Raw genomic sequence first — 21,328 nt, 5'->3', positions numbered from 1 at the left:
AATAGTCCTACTCGTGCCTGTGCCGTCAGAGACACTGTGCTCCTCGGGGACTTTCACATGTATATCCCAGCCTGAGTAATCCCCCTTTGACCTCTGTACTTGGATCTCTTACAAGCATTAAAAACCCAACCTGACGCTCCTGTCCACACATTTCAGTCACACACCCCTCTGCTCTGTGCGTCCTGTTACAGCCAGCATGATAATTTTGAAACTTGGGAATCCTAACACCCTCCACTAATACCCTCCAGTGCCCTCTTACTGATTGATCTGAGGATCAAGAGGAGAGTGATGGGCTTGCCCTACAAACCTCTGCATCGTTGGGGACCCAGCCTCCCTCTCTCACTGGCTCTCCCCGTCCTTCACTTCTGCTGGAGGCTCTGCAGCCACTCTGTGTCTTTCGGTCCTCGGGCAGACTGTGCTTGCCTTCCCCGTGGCGTCTCGGTGTGGGCTCCTCTCCTGAGCCTCGTGAACTACACTCACCCTTGGGTTCGCAGCCAAAGCATCACTTCCCCAGAGCTCTTCCCTGACCCCTGTTCTCCAAGTCTCGGTCAAGTTTTTGTTAGATATTATAGCAGTTTGTTTTTATTTTCATTAGTGTTATAATTTGATCAGGGTCAGATTATTAGCTCCATAAAATTCTTTTGGTTTGTATCTGTATGCCTGGAGTCCAGCCAGTCTTCGAAACGTAATCGGGGCTTAATAAATATTTGCTGAAAAAAAGAAGGATCAAGCTGTTAAAAATTAAGCTTATCTTTCTTGAAGAATTTCAGCGCTGATTAGATATGTGTGGTGAATGTCTCCAAACTCTTGGGTAAATTCTGGCAGGAAGAATAGTTTCTATAGCCGTTCAGGGCCAGTTAAAGTCCCATTATTTAGGTGATTGTAAAGATGACTTTGATTGTCGTTATGGAGGTCTGATTTAAAATATGGAAGAGTTGTAAAAGTGGGCAGTTGTGATGGGATTCACCAGTAGTGCTTCCCTTTTCCCACTTCTTAGGAAGATCGAGCCTTCTAGAATAAGGCTTTTAACATGTATTAGAATCACCAGGGGATCTTTTTAAAAAACCCATCTCTACCTTGTCCCAGACTGATGTAATTAGCTTACGTCCTTGTGGGAAGAACCTTTGTGGCACAAACTGATATTTTGGAAAGATTACCCCAGGCACTCCTCTAAAACGTGGTCTGAGACCTGGGGAAACCTGGCCGGGGAGTGGGGAAGGAGCTGTGGGGCAGCCGACGTGTCTGGGAGCTGAAATTGCTCAGCTCTTACCTGGGACCATTTCACAGTTCATGTGAAAGAAAACATTCTAGGCCCTGACTCAGAACCACATTCCACATACTCAACACACACTTCTAACTAGACAGGTGGAAAGGAGGAAAAGACACCCTGTCATTGTGAGGTGATCAAGTATCTGTATTCCAGTATACGAAAATAGGTCACACAACTCAATCCATGTTGTTTGTGGACCACTTAGCCAAAGAAAAAGATCCCCTTATGCCTCATAGCTTACTTCTCTACAGCCTGTTTGGAGCCACGATATTTATTTATGATAATGTCTCTGAATGGTGGAAAAAAGAACATACATGAAGTCTGTTAGCTTTTGTTGAAAACAGAAATAAATGTGACAGATGCTTGAGAAAGGTTCTGATTCAAATTTAGAAATAAAAGTTCGGATATTCAGACAGGTCAACTTCAGTCCTATGAAGAATTTTTAGGTAACAGAATACCTCAATACCTAAAAATGCTAGATAAATGCTAATTAGAATTATTTGTATTTACTGTCATGAAATTATTGATAAGTTCCATTTCTGTCACATATTTTCTCAGTATTTCAAATTCAGTTAAGTCTTATGTCTTAGAAGATAAGTGGGTTTATCAAATGATTGGTAGTCGTATATCCTGTTATTTTTGGGGGGGAGTTGGTAGTTCTGAAACTGTTAGAAGGGGAATTATATATAGACTTGAGTCAAGGTGGTCTCTTTTTTTAATTTAAGGAAGTATTGTCTGCTCTCATCAGAGCATTAGCCTGGGGGAGGGGATCTGGATCTGACTGGCGCTTAGGCACTGCCCCGTCATTAAGCTTCCGCATCCTTCAACTTTCTTAGTCACAAAAATGAAGGGATTGGGCCAAATCATCTTGAAATGAGTTTAAGTTGTAATAATATTTGAATTATGAAGTTCTTCCAATAAAAATAAATACCGCACTCTAAGTTTTTGTTTTCATCCATCACGGGCTGGTATATTTATACTGCACGTATTTTCTTCTATGTGACATCCTAATTATGTTGTATCTGTATTTTTATAAGGTGCAGTTCATTTGCCAATTAAATTTACCAAAAATGTTCTCATGATACTGGTTCTATAACAAATTTCATACTCTTAAAAAGATTTTGTATGTTGTTAATTTTCCTCATTATACTTTAGAGATTTTTCTACTATAAACATGTTTTAGCATAAGAAAAAATGACACTTGAATTCTGTAGTATTGAGCTTAGCAATACTACAGGTGTTTTTTAATGGCTATACTTTTTTTCCTTTCTAAATACAGCTTAGCGATGCTGAAAATAAGTACAAGATCTTGGAAAAAGAGTTTCTTCAGTTCAAGGATCAGCAAAGCAACAAACCAGAAATCCGTCTGCAGTCTGAAATAAATCTCCTCACCTTAGAAAAGGTACCCATGTCAGATTATGGCAATTTAACTAATTCTGATAATCAATTTATAACGTCAGTATTATTTGAATATAAAATGTAATGACATTTCACTGTAGTGTTGTGATGTCAACTAGGAACAGAATTCTAGACACCTGACATGGTCAGTACTTGAATTTCTTGGCTTTTCTCAGTTTTCTCAGTTCTAGCGTATACTGATCAGAGTCGTCGGTTGCAGACAACAGAAGTGACTAATTGTAGGAATAAGGAATCCTCCAAAACGTTGAGGAAGGCTACAGAACAAGTTTCAAAATAGGAGCAAGAACCAGGGGAAGCTCAGCGTGTCCTGTCACAAAACCGTCTTCTCTTGTGACTGTTGGTGCTGTCACTGCTGCGTCCCAGGATTTCTGTGTCCCCCAGTTCTGGTGCTAGTCCTGCCACTGGGAATGCTCTCTGTGTAGAACTACCCTGCAGATTCAGCATCCCCAATGGCAGCATTCATTACAAGCCCACACTCTCCTCGCAGCCTGCCAGAGGGGATATCCATCCTCTTGCTTGCTGTGGTTGGAAGCTAGGTCTTGCCTCTACTTCTTTGGGGATTCACCACCAACAGATGGTATGTTCTGGTTCTAGGGTCCAAAAGCCAACCTAAGTATGACAGTACATGCTCTTACCGCATTTTTTCATTAGATGTTCTTTTGGCATTATTAAAAAGATGCAGCCTCCAAAAGAAAATGACACAGGTTATAAATAAGGAAATAATCTGTACAAGTTAAAGGCTACTAGGGGGCACCATCAGAAGATTGCTGGATGGAAGGTGGGAAAATGCCAGGGTAGTTCTTTCTTCTCTGTGTGTCTTTGTCTCTGTGCTTCCCTTATGTTCTCTGGTAGTAGGTGTATTTTATGGTTCCCTCTCCCACCAGACAGCCCTTCTCTCAGCTTGCCTTGGGCCATCCCCATTGTGGCTCTAGCTTCCTGGACAACCCCCGTTTCTGCGTTCTGGGTAGTCAGAACTAGTACTCCGGGGACTTCCTGTAGTCCCTCCTACCTGGGAGGGGTAGGGACCGGCTGCTGCTGCTGTTCATCACTGGGGGGCCTCACCCTGTCCGTCTGGCATTTCTGCTTTTCCGTGACCTGTATCACCAGTTGCCTGTAGTAACTTAATCTCTTTTGAAAACCTAGAGTGATTTCTGGTTTCCTGGCAGGATGCTGGTGGACAGAACTGATTTTTCATTACCCAGCAAAGTGCATGCTCTCTGACACTGTGCTAAACGCTATTCTGAATGATTAAAAAACGTTCAGGATAGAGTCAACTAAGTGACAAGTCATACAGAGAGGCAGGAAACTTACCTAGATAATCAAAGTGTAAGGAAGATGATGGCTGGTACCATCTAACTTTGTCTTACTAAGTGCCACGAATATAAAGGGGAGACAAAGCTACTTCTACCGAAATCAACACATGAAATGTAACTAAGAAGTAAGACTGGCTATGGAACCTAAAGGACACATGACCTCTTAATGGGTGAATGTGTGGGGGAGAATATTCCGGAAAGAGGTATTCGAGCAAAGTAGAAAGGGTAGAAAGACTATTGCATATTTTGGTAATAGCTTGACTAGAACCTGATCCTTACTGTCATAGATTCAAAATAAAAATAGGACTGATAAGAGAATGCTGGAAATGTAATTTTTGGTTCTATGAGGGGGAAGACCTTAGATGGTAAGTTAAAAAGAATTTGTATTTCATCTGCTAAGAAAAGTCAGAGATTACTGTCATGTTTATCAGATTGGCTTCATGGATCTTAATGGAAGTGAAGAATTTTCAGGAAGAACTTCTAGAGGAGGTGGAAGTTGTAGAGAGCTATGGTTCTGGACATACTACACTTGAGATGCTAGCAGAAGAATGGAAGTGTACCAGTTGACTGAGGGGTTAAAAATGGGAAGTATAGGGGCGCCTGGGTGGCACAGCAGTTAAGTGTCTGCCTTCGGCTCAGGGCGTGATCCCAGCGTTATGGGATCGAGCCCCACATCAGGCTTCTCCGCTATGAGCCTGCTTCTTCCTCTCCCACTCCCCCTGCTTGTGTTCCCTCTCTCGCTGGCTGTCTCTATCTCTGTCGAATAAATAAATAAAATCTTAAAAAAAAAAAAAAAAAAGGAAAGTATAGTAGGAAGAGAGAAAAGGGCTAGACATATAGATTGGGGAGTTAGTGGCATCGAGTGGCCGCCTTAGATGCAGTGGCCTGATGTGTGCTGAGGAAGATCCCCTGAACACTTTGGGGGAAGTACAGCCTCAGGGACAAAAGGTGAGAGAGGAGGAGGCTAGAAAGATTCAGAGTCTAGTGCAGTGCCAGAAGAGGAGAATTTCCGAGAATAAGGAGGGTAGAGGTCATCTCTCATGAAGGGCAAGTGAAGAATGGTGGGCGAAGGGCCACGAGTGTGGCAGGTAAGAAATCACTAACTTTGAAGAAGCCAGATGGTGGGCGCTTATTGAAAAGTTTGGCTTTGCAAAAAGAAAAAAAACCCAAGGGCTTCAGAACACTGTGGAAAAAATCTTACATGGTGGTAGGAAAATCTACAAATGTTTTCAGATCAAGGATAAGCAATTAAAAACAAGAAGAAATTCAGCTTTATGAGAGGAGGGGATGAGTGGACCATGAAAGAGTTTTTCTTGGGAAGTACAGATGCTTAATTTAAGAGGCAGAATGGGGGAATACATAGAAAAGGTGGGGACAAGAATTAGACTGTGGTTAAAAAAAAAAAAAATTTTTTTTTTTTTTTTTTGGAGTTGAAGCAGATATTAATTAACCAGTTTCTTCTGTTTCCAAACTCACTAAATGTTTCCGTGGCCTGTCCACGGCTGTGCTGTCTTTCATTCCCCCTCTTACCCAGCGTGACCTTGACTGCCCGGCCTGGTTGATGCTGCTGCTTATATATCGGGACAATCTTTGCATTTTTCCATTTAATTTGGTGACCTGTTCATTTGTCTCCCTGTGAACTTGAATTCAGCTAGACATTCTCAACCCCTCTTTTGATACAAACAAGTGTCCCAACTATTTCCGTGTTGACAGCTGTGGATTCTGTGGTACTTGCGGAAGACGGCTGACCTGCACAGCATCTCAGCCCTTCTCACAGGCCCCGGTTTGCAGGTGTCAGGATTTTCGTTTTACCATTTTACCTTCAGAGACCACCTATCTCAAAATTAGAACAGAAGCACGATCTTTCCTGAATATCAACTTGACACTTTCCACCTTAGAAATACATTTTAAGTGATTTTCAGAATCCCCTTTCCCAACTATACTTCTAGCAAAAGGATAAAAATCAGTCAGCATATTGCAAATGTAAACAATGCCATGAAGTTGTTCAGAACAAGGAGGAAAAAAATGACTAGGTCAGCTGCCCCTGCACCAGACCTAACGAATTCATCCAGCATGTGTCACTAACTGTTCAGTAAAACAAGGCTCCTCTGCTCTTATGAAAATCCTTGGTAAATTTTTTTTGGAGCCAGAAGAGGGCAGAATCTTATTTCTTATTTCTGCCTAATAACAAAGACCTAAAAGCACAAAAAGGAAGACCTGAGTTGAAAAAGTGTCTGATTCCATACATAATTTCTGGTTATATCTGACTGAGAGCATTTTCTTTTCTGATGACCCATTCTCTTCAGTGTCAAAGAAGTATTTCCATTTTCGTGAAATGGTGTAAAAATAAGATACAGTTTTACTGAATATAATTCCTGATTCCTTTTGTTATGTAAGAAGTCAGTAATAGTTTATGATTTGCTTTTCGGTAGGAACGTCTCTTACATGGCTTAAAAATAATTCGGTTTTTAAGTAAATGCAATATGGAAAACCGAATTTAGTAGGCAGACTGAAGTTGAAGATAAACGCTGACGTTGTCTTATTTACGATCATTTGGTAGCTACTGCCCGTCCACCCGTCTTAAGGCAAAGGGAAAGATGAGAGGGGAAAAAAAAGAGGAGAAAAAAGCACATTATCCTTTTGGACCTCGCTTTTAAGGAGTTTGTAATGAAATTGGGGAGATGACTCTGAGAGCCGTAAGTGATCGTGTGTAATCGAATACCAGGGCATGTGAGAGAAACTCTTTGCCATTTAGAAAACTGTAGTTTTAGGACCACTTCCGGAGGGTGGCTGAGCCTGAAGCTTCCAGTTTTAAGGAAGCAGAGAAGAAAAAGAAGTAAGTGGCTCAGGAAGTTAATGGGGCAGGGGATGTGGTCTGCGGGGCACGGACCTGGGGTCTGAAGGGGAGGGCCTTCTGTTGAGGAAAACCCGAAATAGGTTCAGCAGGTAGAACAGAGGTGAGATTTTGGAACACCTCGAAGCCTAGACAGAGGAGTAGAGGCTCAAGACTGCGGGCGCGTAGCAGCGGTTTTTTTTTTTTTTTTTTTTTTTTTTTTTTTTTTTTAATAGCAGAAAGGGAAGTGGGATGTGTAGGTAGAAAAGAGACCCGAGAAGAGGAGAAGAGCTTGGGCTAAGGAAATGGCGTTGGGGAAGGTCACAGAATAAAAGCACCAGGTTTTTCCGGGGAGAAATCTCTATCGTTGCTTGCGACAGACTCGAGCTAGGGAGTGGGCCATCAGAGACAAAGCCAGTGCCCGCCGTCTCGTAGCGCATGACAGCGGCGGGCACAGAAACGGGCAGATGCGAGACCGTGAGCACGGGTCTGTGCTGGCCGCCTGCACGAACCTCTCAACTGACTCTAGGTCCTGATGTGAGTTTGCACACCAGCTCGTGATCTAAGTGTGTAGGCTAGCTCACGCCTCACATCTACTCACAGCGCAACGTCTTAATGCGAGGTCTGGGAATGCCCTGGAATTGTATCAAATCTTCAGTCGTGTGCGCGTTTCTGGGCGTTGGGTCCATACGTTTCTTTAGAATCACAGAGGCACCTCTATTCTTAAAAAAATAAAGGTACGAATCATTGATTGGGCCCAAAGACAATTAGAAAAGTGAGCTTTGTATCTGAAACTTGCTAACTACAGTTTTTTTTCTTTAAGCGTGAATAACTACGCAAATGGGAATGATTTTGATAATCATGGCAAAAGTGATAAAACCTTACCCCGCTTTCTCTGTTGAGTCAGTCCCCTAGATATACGTGATCTGTCTGGCTTCATCCCTGTCCTAACCCTCATCCTTGGGCCCATCCAGACTACTACACCTTCTCTAAGACCCGTGGACACGATTGCTTTTATAATTAAATACTACCCTTTTATCTCAGAGCTATAAAAAATTTTTTGCTATTCCTCTGACTGATGCCCTATTATTAACTTACCAAGTAACGTGTATAAATTTCAGGGGCATAAGCAGAAGAGATCATCTTTGATAATCTCACAGTATTATTCAATTTAAGACGTGTAAGTCTAGTTGTGAAATGTCAACACCTTTAAATCCAAGCACCAGGGATTTGTAAAGCAGAATAGACCTTGACTCCATGAAGTCATATATTACTGCAGAGAATGTTCTGGTCTTTTGTGAAGGGAATTTGGCAATCAGCTTTTCCTTCCTTTTTATTTTCATTTAAGTTTTCTGGAGTTTGAATTTTGGGACAGTGCCTTTGGTTTTGTTTTCCTGCAAAATATGAGGAGTTGTGTGTATGGGAAAAACTACACTTGATATAAAAAAACAACTTAGACCCATTTAGAGTCACAGTATTTTACTGTAATTCAGGCATATTATTACATTATCACTTAAATAGTAAAACTGTCTGTTGGCTTCATGAATTTGTTTGGTACTTGGTTTGAAACACTGAGAGTACATTCCAGAACATAGCCAAGTTGGCTTCAGTTCATGCACAACAGATTGCCTGCTGCAAGTATAAATAGCCCTTTTTTTAATGGAATCACTTTCATGTTTTGCTTTATATATTTGAGGAAAAATAGAAAATACGAGTTAGATGAGTGTTAGTAGGAGCATTATTTTTCCTACTCTTGGGTTTATTTTAACATTCTTAAAATATTTTTCACTTTGTACTCTTTCTCTTCGTAAACGGCTTTCTGATAAAACACTTCACTGTTTTTGCTCTGATTTTTGCCAAAATTTAACAGTACTCGTTCTTTTTGTGAGAAGACAAGTTCCATGTCATGCTAGGCCTCCAAGAGGAATAACCTGGTTTCTCAGATTGAAAGTGTTGGCGGAATTGGAATGCTAACAGTGAGAACTGCTTTTTGTAAAAAATGAACGTGTTTTGCACTCTCTACACGTTTTAATACATTTATAGTAACTGTCTGGAGGTTAAGACTGATTCAGTTCCTTTTAGTATAGGCTGTTAGGCAGTAAAAATACGACTATATTTTAAACAAGAAAATGTTCATGTGCCATAATATTTATAGTCAATTATATAACAGTTTTAGATGATGTCGTATGTTACACTATATAAACTCTTTTCTTAAGCCAGACTCTTTGTATATATTAGCTTTCAGTGATTGTACACAGTGGTATAGTGTTTCACTTGATACGATTTTAATCACTGTTAGGTTGAACTTGAAAGGAAGTTGGAATCTGCAACTAAGTCTAAACTGCATTACAAGCAGCAGTGGGGCCGAGCTTTGAAAGAACTTGCCAGACTTAAACAGGTATGTAGTTTATAGCTGATGATGGATTGTTCGTTTTATGTCTTTTTTCCCTTGATTCTTTACAAGTATGCATATTTGGCAATATCTCTTATGTTCAGATGTGTCCATTTCAATTTCCAGGACTATTTCTGACATTAAGAGGTTAGGGGCTTTTTTTAAAGATCTTTTTCTTAATAAAAATAATTTTTTTTTTTTTGAATAGCCAACTATCCTCCCCACAAGAAATTAGGAGTAATTTATTTTACTTTCACTTACAAAATGGCCATTTTTTTTCTTAGTATAAATTCCTTCCACTGAAAGTAGCTTTCGGGAGAGAACTTCAAGAATAACTTAAGAAATTTAACATGTCCTCCAACTGAACAGCTTATTTTAAATGTTATTCTTAGAAGACATAGTCCTTTATTCAGCAAAGAAAAGGAATCAGAGACAATTCTCGCATAATTTTACAAGAGTTTAAAAAGTGATACTGGTTTCCTGAATTCTTCTTACGTTACTTTTTTTCCCCCTCCTCCTTATTACTTGTTAAGAAATGCCGTAAGCCGCAGGAGAAATTAATCTTATTTTGGGGTGTAGTTTCCTCAGATGATTAAAATGAAGTAAAATGTGAGCAAGGATTTTTAGAATTTGACCTACTTGACCTAACACTTTTAAGGATCAATAATCGTTAGCTTTATTCTAACTTTTGCCTTTTCTTTAATGGTCAGTTTTATTCTGAAAGAAATTCGGCACATAGCACCTTTCAAATTTGTATTCTTTATATCTATCTCCATGGCCATTCAATGCTATTAAACATCTTTGTGGTACCGTACTAATCGCTTCCTGCCCTCAGAGAGAATTATGTCCAAGACCACAGCAGAATGAATAGTACAATTTGCCTTAACGTAGCTCCTAGAAGAGTTGAGATTACACAGAATGACTATAAGAGTTCACAGGACTAAGGATAGATGAGTGTTACTGGGGGCCTCCTGAATTCAAGGTATTGCCCTAGATTTATCGATGTAGGTCAAACTTACGTCTTCCCCTCAGGGAGCTCACAATAGAGTCGTAGGGAAGAAAACTACAAGTATTACATTTGTACTTAAGAGTAAGAGCCCTGAGAGGAACCATCCAGAGTAGTCAGGAGGGGAAAGTACAATCTATTTAATAGCACTTAAGAAAGGTATTGCGGAAGAGGAGGTATTTGAGATAGACCTCTGGTGAGTGGGTTGTGATTGAGGGAAATGTTGGAAATAATACCGCTGAAATGATTATGGCAAACGGGCATGAAGTTGGAAAGCATAGGCTGTACTTGGGCCCAAGAGGAGGACCCCTTGTAGTGGTCATTTCGGGCGATAAGGACTGGAACTTCAGTGGGAACAAGACACAACAGATTCTTGTAAAAAACAAAAAAACCCAAAAAACATAGTTTTTGGAAATGGTATGTAAGACCATCTACCTGATTTTAATGCAGAGTAGGAAGTCAAAGACGATGCCAAAGGCTCAAGCCTTTCTATCCGGATAGTTGCCCAGTATGGAAATGTGGTATTAAGACAAGAAGGAGATAGGACTTGTAAAGTTGGACATTTGAATTTTTGCACAGAGAAATTCAGCAAGCAGTCAGAAATGTGGATCTGGTGTAGGGAGGTTTGATTGGGGCTTAACAGAGCAAGGACTCCCTTGCAGAGGTGAGAATTGAAGCTGTGGCAGACAGAACTGAGCATTCTTAGGTTTGCAGAGGACAGAGGAGAGCTGATCCTGGAAGCAGCAGCTAGAAAGAGGGCGATCATGACCATGATTTCCAGCCCCTCCCTTCTTGTCATTCCATCCTAACCAAGATCCCTCTGCAGCAGGTAATTTTATGTCCATTTTCCAGGTGAAAGACACTGAGACTTAGAGAAGTTACGACAGGTGCACCTGCTCAGACGGATCATGAGCGAGCGAGGACTGGAGCTGTCGGACTCGAGTCCAGGCTCTTTCCCCTTTAGAATGTTCTCTTTTTATTCCCTAGAAGCCCAATAATGAAAGAATTTCAAGGAAAAGAAAGTGAGCCAGGGAAGGCTTTAGGGATTTCTGACAAAGTACTGAGGCACAAGTCACAGTTTGGCGCACCCCAGCCAGGAAAATGGCATCACTTGACGGTTAGATGAGCTCTGATGGTGAAAATGGAGTGACTTCGGGTGGGGAGAAGCTGAAGTCACGATGCCACGGTCCTTAGGTCACATACGGTACAAGAAGGAGGAGTCCCAAGGCATTGGGAACAAGGAAAGAATGTGTTGAGAGTAGCTGTTAAAAGTAACAGGATCCAGATTCTCTCAGAGATGGCACACAGGGTGGTTTAGGACGTGGTCTCAGAGTCCCGAGAGGTGAGGTGAATCTTGGGTCATTTAAAGTCTTTGATTTTTCACTGTACAAATGAAGAGACTACTTTCTCATCCCACGTTCTTCTGAGAATTGAATGATTGATACAGCATTTAATACAGTGTTGGATACATAGGTTGTGCTCAGTACATGGTAGCTGTTAAAGGAGCTGAGCCCTAAATCTGTTATGGAGTGTTCTGAGTTTTCGTCAGCAGGGACCTAATGGGTTGGTAGCTCTGGATATTTTGGGGACAGAAAAATATTGGAGGGATTTGTAACTGCTACGGTGTTCTAAGAACTGGTAGCCACCAACAATTTCAGATTTTTAAGTCTACAGAAGTGGCGGGTGTGGTTATATAATAATGGCAATAGGGAAGTGGGTAGGATACAGTTTGAGTAATAACAGTACTTTGTATTTACGTGGTAGTTTTATAGATGTTCTTTAGAAAACTGTATAGAAGGAAAAAAAACCAAAACGAGACCTAAACTTGCAGATACACCAAAGAGTCTATACCAAACTTGAGGAAGTCCTACAAAGAGATGAGAGTGCAGTCTGTAGTTGTCGCTTTTCCTCTGTCAGCATGTCCTTACCGAGAGCCTGCGGGCGCCTCGCCCAGGAGTAGATGCTCCCCACAGAGCGGGGCTCTCCCCCCCCCATCCCACGTCCCCCAGGGTCTGGCGGGTGGTAAGAAATGCAAATGAAGTTAGCCAAAAGAGAAAAATAAGAGGACAATGGGCTTACCATTGTATTTTGTCCCTCAAAGCTAAGGGAAAAACACCACTATTAGATTTGCAGTCATTTCCGGTCTTCAAACAAGAGTTGTTGGGGAAGATGTGGAAGATGTTGCCTGCCTCTGAAGAAAATTTACCTAGTGAAGACTCAGAGCATGGTAGTTCATTAGAAGGCATTACCACAATCAGTAAAGAAAAGGTAGAAAAGTGGGAGCTGTTGGAGAGTTTGGACCACAGAGTTTCATCAGAGTTGCCATGCAAAGGCTGCCGCCCCCCTGCCCCTCCTTCCTATCTCAGGCATCCTTGTCCACTCGGGCTAGGTCTTGCTCTTCCCATTTAATCCGTTCTTTTCTATTGACCCTTTCTTCCTCTGTCTTTTCTACCCTCTTGCCTGAAAACCATTGGCAAAGTAATTTGGGCTGCTTGTTCCTCCGAACAGAGAGGCTATTATCACAAGTCAGATGCTTCCCTTGGAGTTAGTTTATGTGTTAAGAAGAGAAGAGCTCTACGTTACAGGTTCAACTCCGAACTATTTGCTCAAGAAAAGAGCCTCATTCTTTGAGTGCAGTGAGCTTCCTTGCAGACTAATTCTGTTCCTTATCCCACAAACTTTCTGCTTTGGAAACAACACTGTCAACAAACATTGAGGTCACTAGGAATCACTGATGGTCGACAGACGACTTTTGAGGCTCGGCACTTAAATGCGAGAGCCATACTGAATTGTGCTCTCCCCCTATTTTTGCGGGATTAAAATTAATAACTTCATCAAATAGGCACAATTCATATGAGTGAAAATACAATTTTTTAGAAGTTTCTATTAAAAACACATTTATTGTGTTTGAATATAAAATTGGAATCCTCTATCTGCTTTTGTTCAGAGGCTTGTTTGTGCAACTTCTTGTTTAAATTGGATTAGTCCCATGTTAATTTTACATTGCCTCTGGTGAATAGCCACGGGGCCATCATCTCTGCCAGTAATTTGTCACAGCAAAATCCTCTGGAGGGCCATATAAAACATTTGTGTAGTATGGATTAGACGGGGAAAGCCATATCTTAGATTGTTAATAAATGTTAATGACAAAACCCAGCTGGTAAAGCTTGGAAGTAAGATCTGATGCTTGGTGCCTATTGCCAAAAGAATGTTTAAACAGATTTCCATTACTCAAAGGTGACCCAAGTATAGTCAATTTGTGAATTTAAAAAATCATACTCTTCTAATGATTTAGGAAAAAAACCCTTTCCTTCTGCCTCACAACCATAAAAATCGGTGTTTGCAAGCTGTAATTTTGTGTTGTTGCTGTTGGTCTTTGCAAACTGGGGAGATAACCGCTGTAAAACAGAACATAAAATGGGTCTGAACTTAGAAAACAAGGAAATGAGCCCCAGACGTTCTGGATTTGATATCTTTGCTACAGTGTGTAGCACAGATCTTTAAAGAATTCTGATTGTTAAACAGTTAAGGGGAAATTTCATTTCCCCTCCCCCCATGTCCACGAAGATACACTATGGAAATATTTTTAACCCCAAACACTTGAGTTTCATTGTTCTACAAATACTCAAGGTTGTCGTTTTAACTTCTTTTTTCTAAATAATATGTTCACTTAACATTTCTTGTCACCTTAGAAAGTAATTGTCTAGGTAGAATAAAAGCCACCACTTTTTTCAAAAATCAGTCATTGAGAGGTATGAATTTGTTGCTGGAGAAAATTGAACATTCTCGTTATGTCAGAACAATTACAACGAGGTACGTTTGTTCCCAGGACAGGAAACAGAACGGAGATTTGGGGTAGGATGTGGGTCCCTCACCATATTTGTGCACAGTAGATCTGTTTAAAACTAAGCTCTGATGTATTTAGTTAAAACAACGCAGACTTCATTGGCTGACACCAGCACTATCTTGTCCAGCCTCCTGCTTATCCACTCGGGGTAATTAATTTGATTAATTTATAAGTAATTTAGCCAAGGATGGGATGTAAATCTTTGTTTAAGAAAACAGTTGGAGGTCCAAGTCTTGGTTAAAAACTGTGTCTTGAAACCATCCAGGCCCTCCTACTGACTTGTCAGCTCTGGGTTATTTTCAGAAAACTTGACTTGAGTTCCTGAGTTTCGTTGTAAGTTTTTCCCACAGACTTACATGGTATGTGTGAGTGGGAGAGTCAGTAGTGGCCACTTTTTAGCCGCTGTTTAGTCTAGTGGATGCATGTTTACATCTCCTCTCTGGATTTATAGGCAGCTAAGGCAAAATAAAGATTATACTCACTTGATGGAGGAGCCTTTAACCCAGAGCACCTGGCAGCAGAGAGGGTTTCTCTCTCTAACCTCTAATTTCTGTGCGTGCATGTGCGATTATTATTAATGCCATGCACTTGAAGAAAAATTCAAGGCATTTAAAGGCTTTTCTTAAATGTTTTAGAACTAGAATGTTTCAAGTTTCATAAAGTGACAATTTTGTAGAGTAAGCTCACAGCATAACTGGCTTGTAGTATTTTCCTGCTTGTAATTACGCTTGCTTATTGTAAACAAATGCACATCTTGCAACACTGCGTAACACAGAAAATAGTCATCACCAGTCATCTTATCCCCTCCTCAGCCAGAGGTAACAATTTGGTATATTTTTGTGAAGTTTTCTTGTCCTTTCTTTTTTATTAATTACTTTCTAAAAGAAATATATTGTAACAGTCTGGGGGGGGGCGGGGAGGAAGATTCCTATACACCCCAACCCCCACCTTCTATTTTTAAGAAACAGGATTATCAGTGCTTTAGGAACCCTCTGTGTGCCTTTTCTCAACTGCATCCCCTCCAGAGGTGACTGGCTACTTGCCTAAATTTGATATTTATTCTTCCTTTGCTTTGCTTTACTTTTGTGTGTTTTTAAACTTTATATAGATGGAATCATTCTGTTGTCTACCTTATATGACTTAAAATTGCTCTTACGATTTAGCTATAGTTCATTTTTATTGCTTTATAAAACAAATATATGAACATACATAGCACAATTTATCCAGTCCTTTTTCAGTGATTTTTTTTTTTTTACCTTAAAGCAAGACAACACTGAAAATTTTTGTACGTGTCCGAGTTTCTCTAGTATTTATATCAAAAAGTAGAGTTTCTGGTAATAGGGTTCACTGGTTTCTTCTGCTTTGCTAAATATGGCCAAATTACTTTCCAAAGTGGTTGTACAACTTTTCAGTTCCCAAGAGTATCTGTGCAATTGTTATTCTTCATACCATGTCCAACACTTGGCTATTATAACATGTATTAATTTTTTCCAGTTTGTTGGGTCTGAAATAGTATCACTTTGTGGCTTGAGTTTTCAGATCCCTGATTACTTCTTTGGAGCATCTTTTCCTTTCTTTCTTAACCACTTGTGTGGTTTCACTGGGAAATGCCTTTTTAGGTCTTGGGCTCACTAGAAGTCAGTCAACAGGTAATCCAGATTTTCAAATTACCAGAAGCCAAATTTGAAATAACTACTATCACTCTGTTCTAGAAAATAGGTGATATGATGAAGAATTATAGTAGAGAATTGGAATCATTTGAATGATACAGAAAATCTAGAACTGAAGTATTTTAAGTGCAGTATAAGAATTTAGTAGATGAATTAACAGCATATTGGATATAGCAGAACCAAAGATGTATCAACTGAAGTCAAAACATCCATACTGAAAGAGGCGGGGGAAAAAGATTGAAAATATAGCCAAGACCCTGAGCGTCACGCGGGGTAGATTATATGAGACTGACTCCCTTTTGTGTGTAACTAAGACCCTGTCTTTGTCTGGGGGCCATAACAAAATACCACAGACTTAAACAAACAACAGATTGGTTTCTCACAGTTGTGGAGGATGGAAGGCCAAGATCAGGGTGCCGGCATGGTCAAGTTCTTCGTTCAATGAGGGCCTGCTTCCCAGTTCATAAATGGCCGCCTTTTTGCTGTGTCCTCATGTGGTAGAGGGCCCAGGGAGCTCTTTGGACCTCTTTTATAGGGGCAGTAATCGCATTTATGAGGGCTCCCCTTCATGATCTAATCACCTCCCAAAGGCTGCATCTCCTAACAGCTCAAAATGGGGATTAGGTTTCATTACACACATTTCCCCAGCTATCTGAAAGTAGAGGGTCCCGCTGAAACTTCATGGAAGTCGAAATGGCACAAAGCAGAGAGTATCCCCAACTTTCCCCAGCTACCTGAAAGTAGAAGGTTCCTGTAAAACTTCTTGAAAGTCGAAATGGCACAGAGCAGAGAGTATCCCCCAACATTCCCCCAACTTTTGCTTTTACGAAAGACGTACATTAGTATAGGAATGGCTTTTTTGCTAGTAGTGGAACTCCTTTTTGGATTTGTTTAGCAAAAGCCGGTACTGATGTAGATTTTTCATAACAACGAAGCAGTGCAATACCAACTTTCAAAAAGGTGGGAAACCTGCCTGCATTTGGGGGAGACACAAATATTAAGCCTCTAGCAAGCTCTCAGAAGACAATAGAATGGGAGAGAAAGCAGTATTTGAAGAGATACTAGGTGGGGATTCTCTGAAAGTGAAAAAGGTATCAATTTATAGATTGAAGAATATTTATGAAATCTAAGCAGGATAAAGACTAAGTAAACCATACCTAGATTCGTCATAGTAAAATTGCCAAAAAAGCAATGAAAACCGTAAGGGATCGGGGTATAGGAAGACATGGCCTTCATGGGAGCAACAATCAGACAGATGACTTCACCACAGCGGCAAAGGAATTCATAAGAAAGTAGGATACCATCATCCTTGAAGTCCTGAAAGAAAATAACTGCCTACCTCAAGTTCTGTATGCAGTGAAAATGTTTTTTGTAAATAACAGTGACATAAGACTGGGAGACTTTGTCATGGCAAACCTAGAGTAAAAATATAATGTGTTTTTCAGGCAGAAGGAAAATGATTCCAGACGAAAACAGGAGGATAAACAGCAAGGAAATAAATATCTGACTAAATATGAATAGTAGTTGATTGTAGAAAACAACACTCACAGCATTTGTTGAGTTTAAAATATACATAGAATTAAAATTCATGACAAAAATCTGGAAGAACTAAAGTAGAAAAGATACGAAGGAATGAATAGAGTTAAAATGTTTACAGTATGCTCCATTATTTGTGAAGCTGTCAAAGTCCTGATCTGTATTGTTTCTTAAAGAAGAGTAAAAATGACTAAGAAGCTGATGGGGGGTGGGGAGAGGACAAAGGATTAATCTAAAAAAAGACCAGAGGAAAGAATAACATCAAAAAGATGGAACGAGTACAGCATCCTAACATGTAAAGATTTATATGGCCAACTGCTTTAAATATAAATGGACTAAATCCTGTCATTAGAGACAAATCTTACATGAAAAACTAAAAACAGCAGTATGCTACTTAGAAGGGACACAGCTTAGATGGAAGGATATAGAAATGGATACATTTAAAAGAGGGAAGAGCATATACCACATTAATACTAATCAATCACAAGAAGGCCAGTCTAGCACTGCTTTGGTCAGGCAAAGTAGACTTCAGGGCCAGAGGCATTACTGTAGATAGTTTATCTTCATTAAAGGGTCAGTTCACCTGGAAGATGACACCGGTTCCACCTGTCTGTATACCTGGCAACAGCCACAAATTTATGTAAAGCAAAAAATTAAGAGAACTCAAAGGGGGCAACCCTCTCAGGTCCCCTCCCTCTTCAGGAGCTTTCTACTATCACTCAATAAACTTCACTATAAAAAACAAAACAAAGGAAAAATAGACAAATTCCTAATAATGGTCAATTTTACCATAACACTTCTGGGAAGTGATAGAGCAAACAAACAAACAAAAATCAGTAAAGATTTAGAAGGTGTAGACACCACAACCATAGGTGTATATACAGAATATTCCATCAGAGAGGTCTAAAATACACATACTCTAGTACACGGGGACCATTTGGCCACAATACTCACATGCAAGATCAAACTACTCTCAACGAATTTCAGAACATTGTAATTTAGAGTCTTCTGTGCACACTGGGATTAAGGTAGAAATTAATAACGAAAAGCTAATATCCCCAAATGACTGAAAATTAAGTAGTACACTTCTGATTACCCACAGCTAAACTGAAAACCATAAGTGAAATTAGAAAATGTTTTGAACCAAAAAATAATTAATACAGCATATCACAACAGGATATTTAATGCAAGCTGTGCTTAGCGGGAAATTTTATAACCTTGAGTGCACTTAAAAAGTAAGAGAAGCAAAATTATTCTTTAAATATCCTTTTCGGATGATCAGTAAAAAGAAATGAAGGCTATTAGAAGGGATGTATAAAAATTAAGGAAATGGGGGGAAGTATACAACAAAATCAAAGTGAAAAGTTCTTTCCTTAAAAAGGCCTCCTGCATGGCAGAGTGTTCAAGAACAAAAAGAGAATATGCACGCACTTCCAACATCAAGAATAAAAAAGGGGGACACGGGGTTATTGATCCCATAGTCTTAGAAAGAAGAGAATGGTAAAAAAAATTTTTTTGTGAACTTGAGAAACAGAACTTACAAAACGGACAAGAAGAAACAGAAAATGCTCATTGGATAGCTGGTAAGGAGATTGAACCTGTAATGAAAAACTCCCACATAAAAGCTCTAAGCCTAGATGGCTTCACATCTGAATTTTGGTAAAAATGTTAGAAAAAAGTACCGCTACTCTTAGACAAACTGTTTCAGAAAGCAGGAAAACCGAACACTCCTCTTTTTAAAATGAGACTAGCATAATCTTGATCCCCAAATCTGACAAGGACAAGAACAAAATAAATTGGACAGTCTCAGGAGCATTGATAAACCAGTTATAACAAGCACAACAGAGTTTATTAAATGAAAATATGGTGGTTTACCACCTTAAAAAGACAAAGTACAAAAAAACAAAAGGGTTTAATAGTTGGAAAGGAGAAAATAAGACTGCTATTATTTGTAGGTGACAGACTCAGGAAACTAAAAAGTGTCTACAGATGGCCTAATAGAATTAGTGAGTTTACCAAGTTTGCTGGAAACCAAAGCAGTATGTAAATGTCAATGTTAATTTTCTGTACTATAGCCAATTAGAAAATCAGAATTTAAAAACTCTGCCATTTACTGTAACATCTAAAAAGAAGAAATACCTAGGGGCATATTCTAAGACCGTTGTTATCCTTAGTATATAGAAAAATATAAAATGTTCAGTGAAATTAAGACCTAAGTAATTGAAGAAGTGTTCACTGATTGAAGAATCAATATTGTAAAGCTAATGGTTTTGGCCAAGGTGATCTGAAGATTAAGCACAATCATAATCAAATCCGAGGAGGCTTTTTTTTTTTTCCAGTCATGGAAACTGAGATTTCTATAAAAATGTAGACGACTTATGCTATCACTTATCAAGATTTATTATTTTAAAAGTTAGAGTATTAAGGCAGTATGATTTAATGCAAAGGTAGAGAAACAGATCAGGTTAGAGAGTCCATGAACAAACCCGCACGTGTTATGGACAGAAGTGGTGTGGGAGTGGTGTGACTGCCAAGCAGTAGGAGAGAGCTTTTTAGTAAATGTTGCTCTGTCAGTTGGAGCTCCATAGGGCGGGGGGCGGGGGGGAGAAACTTGATCTCACATACTCGAAACCCAGTGCGTATGAATTATTGATCTCAATGAAGCTTCAAGATGGTATAAAAGAGCATCTGCATATAAGAGTCTCTTTCTTCAAGACTGAGGCAGGCAAAAACTTCCTTAGATTGGACATGGAAGGCACTAGCCAGAAAAGAATAAATTTGGACTATTTAAATTAAGTCAGAAACGCCATTACAGAAATGAAAAGGCAAGACAAAACTAGTGGAAAATATTTGCAACTTCAATAACCAACAAAAGACTTACCCCTGTATATATATAAGGTACTATGAATATATCAGTAAGGAAAAATGTATAACCAAGTAGAGCAAAGTGCCAAATGGTTGAACAGGAACTTTACAAAAGAAGGATGCTATTAAAAATTCTAAACCTGGGGCATCTGGGTGGCACAGAGGTTAAGCATCTGCCTTCGGCTCAGGGCGTGATCCCGGCGTTATGGGATCGAGTCCCACATCAGGCTCCTCCGCTAGGAGCCTGCTTCTTCCTCTCCCACTCCCCCTGCTTTTGTTCTCTCTCTCGCTGGCTGTCTCTATCTCTGTCGAATAAATAAATAAAATCTTTAAAAAAAAATACTAAACCTTGTTCAACCTCATTAGTCTTGGAAAACAATGCAAAATAAATTTACAGCGAGACCACCACCATATAAACCTATCAGAATTGTTTAAATGAAAAAAAAAATTTTTACATTACCACGTACTGGTGAGAATATGGAGCACTGGAATGCTGACGAGGAAGTATAAATTAGTACTACTACTTTGAAAACAATACCAATACTGAAATTCTCCTACCCGATGGCCCTTCTCTGAATCCTAGGTATATACCCAATAGAGAGGCATACAAACATGGGCCCGTAGACACGTACAATAGTACTGACACCAGCGTTAGAGAACAAAACTGCAGACTAGCCCATGTCCCTCCACAGCGGAATGAAGAGATTGTATATTCATCCAGCGGAACACTCTGCAGTAAAGGCAGTCGTCAACTACCCCGAACGCAAATGAATCTGCAAAACAGTGTTCACTGAAGAAGTCACCCATGACGTCTTACACACAGTTCCATGTCTCCAAAGGTCAAGCAGTCTCATCTTATTTGTGGTGTTAAAAATTAGGGCAGTAGTTATCTTAAGGAAAGGAGGGGTGGTCAGTGGGCAGGAGGAAGCATAGAGGGACTTCGGCGTCGTGATCTGCATGGAGTAGTTTGCTTTGTAATATTTTACCACTCCGTACACTTCTCGTGTGTAAAGACTCTGTTTACCATTATTCAGAAAATGTGTATGTTGAAAAACAGAGGACGACATATACCTGCTGACAGGCCCGAAGCCCCAAAGGGGAGAGCTCTAACGAAAGAAGAGCACCCGTCCCTACAGAAATGTGTATGAAGAAGCCTGAGCCAACTCTGTTCCAGGAT

The 21,328-nt window shown here is 39.9% G+C and overlaps 1 protein-coding gene across 12 annotated transcripts in view; it reads left to right on the top strand.

Annotated features, from left to right (window-relative positions):
- Window positions 1-21,328, top strand: part of CEP120 (centrosomal protein 120) — a 70,984-nt gene that overhangs the window by 42,190 nt on the left and 7,466 nt on the right. For 11 of the 12 annotated variants that reach the window (XR_004623997.1, XR_004623996.1, XM_034655933.1 and 8 more), the window contains 2 exons: window positions 2,550-2,672; window positions 9,135-9,233. Coding sequence is in view for 10 of the 12 variants with exons in the window: in XM_034655933.1 (XP_034511824.1) it covers window positions 2,550-2,672; window positions 9,135-9,233 (222 nt within the window). In the remaining 2 variants the exon portion in view is untranslated. The remainder of the gene's footprint in view (window positions 1-2,549; window positions 2,673-9,134; window positions 9,234-21,328) is intronic. The other variant, XM_034655926.1, reaches the window with a different exon arrangement.

This window comes from Ailuropoda melanoleuca, chromosome 3 (assembly GCF_002007445.2).
Source record: "Ailuropoda melanoleuca isolate Jingjing chromosome 3, ASM200744v2, whole genome shotgun sequence".
Classification (NCBI taxonomy): Eukaryota; Metazoa; Chordata; class Mammalia; order Carnivora; family Ursidae; genus Ailuropoda; species Ailuropoda melanoleuca.
Note: the sequence above shows the minus strand (reverse complement) of the source record. Positions and strands in the feature narration are given on the sequence as shown.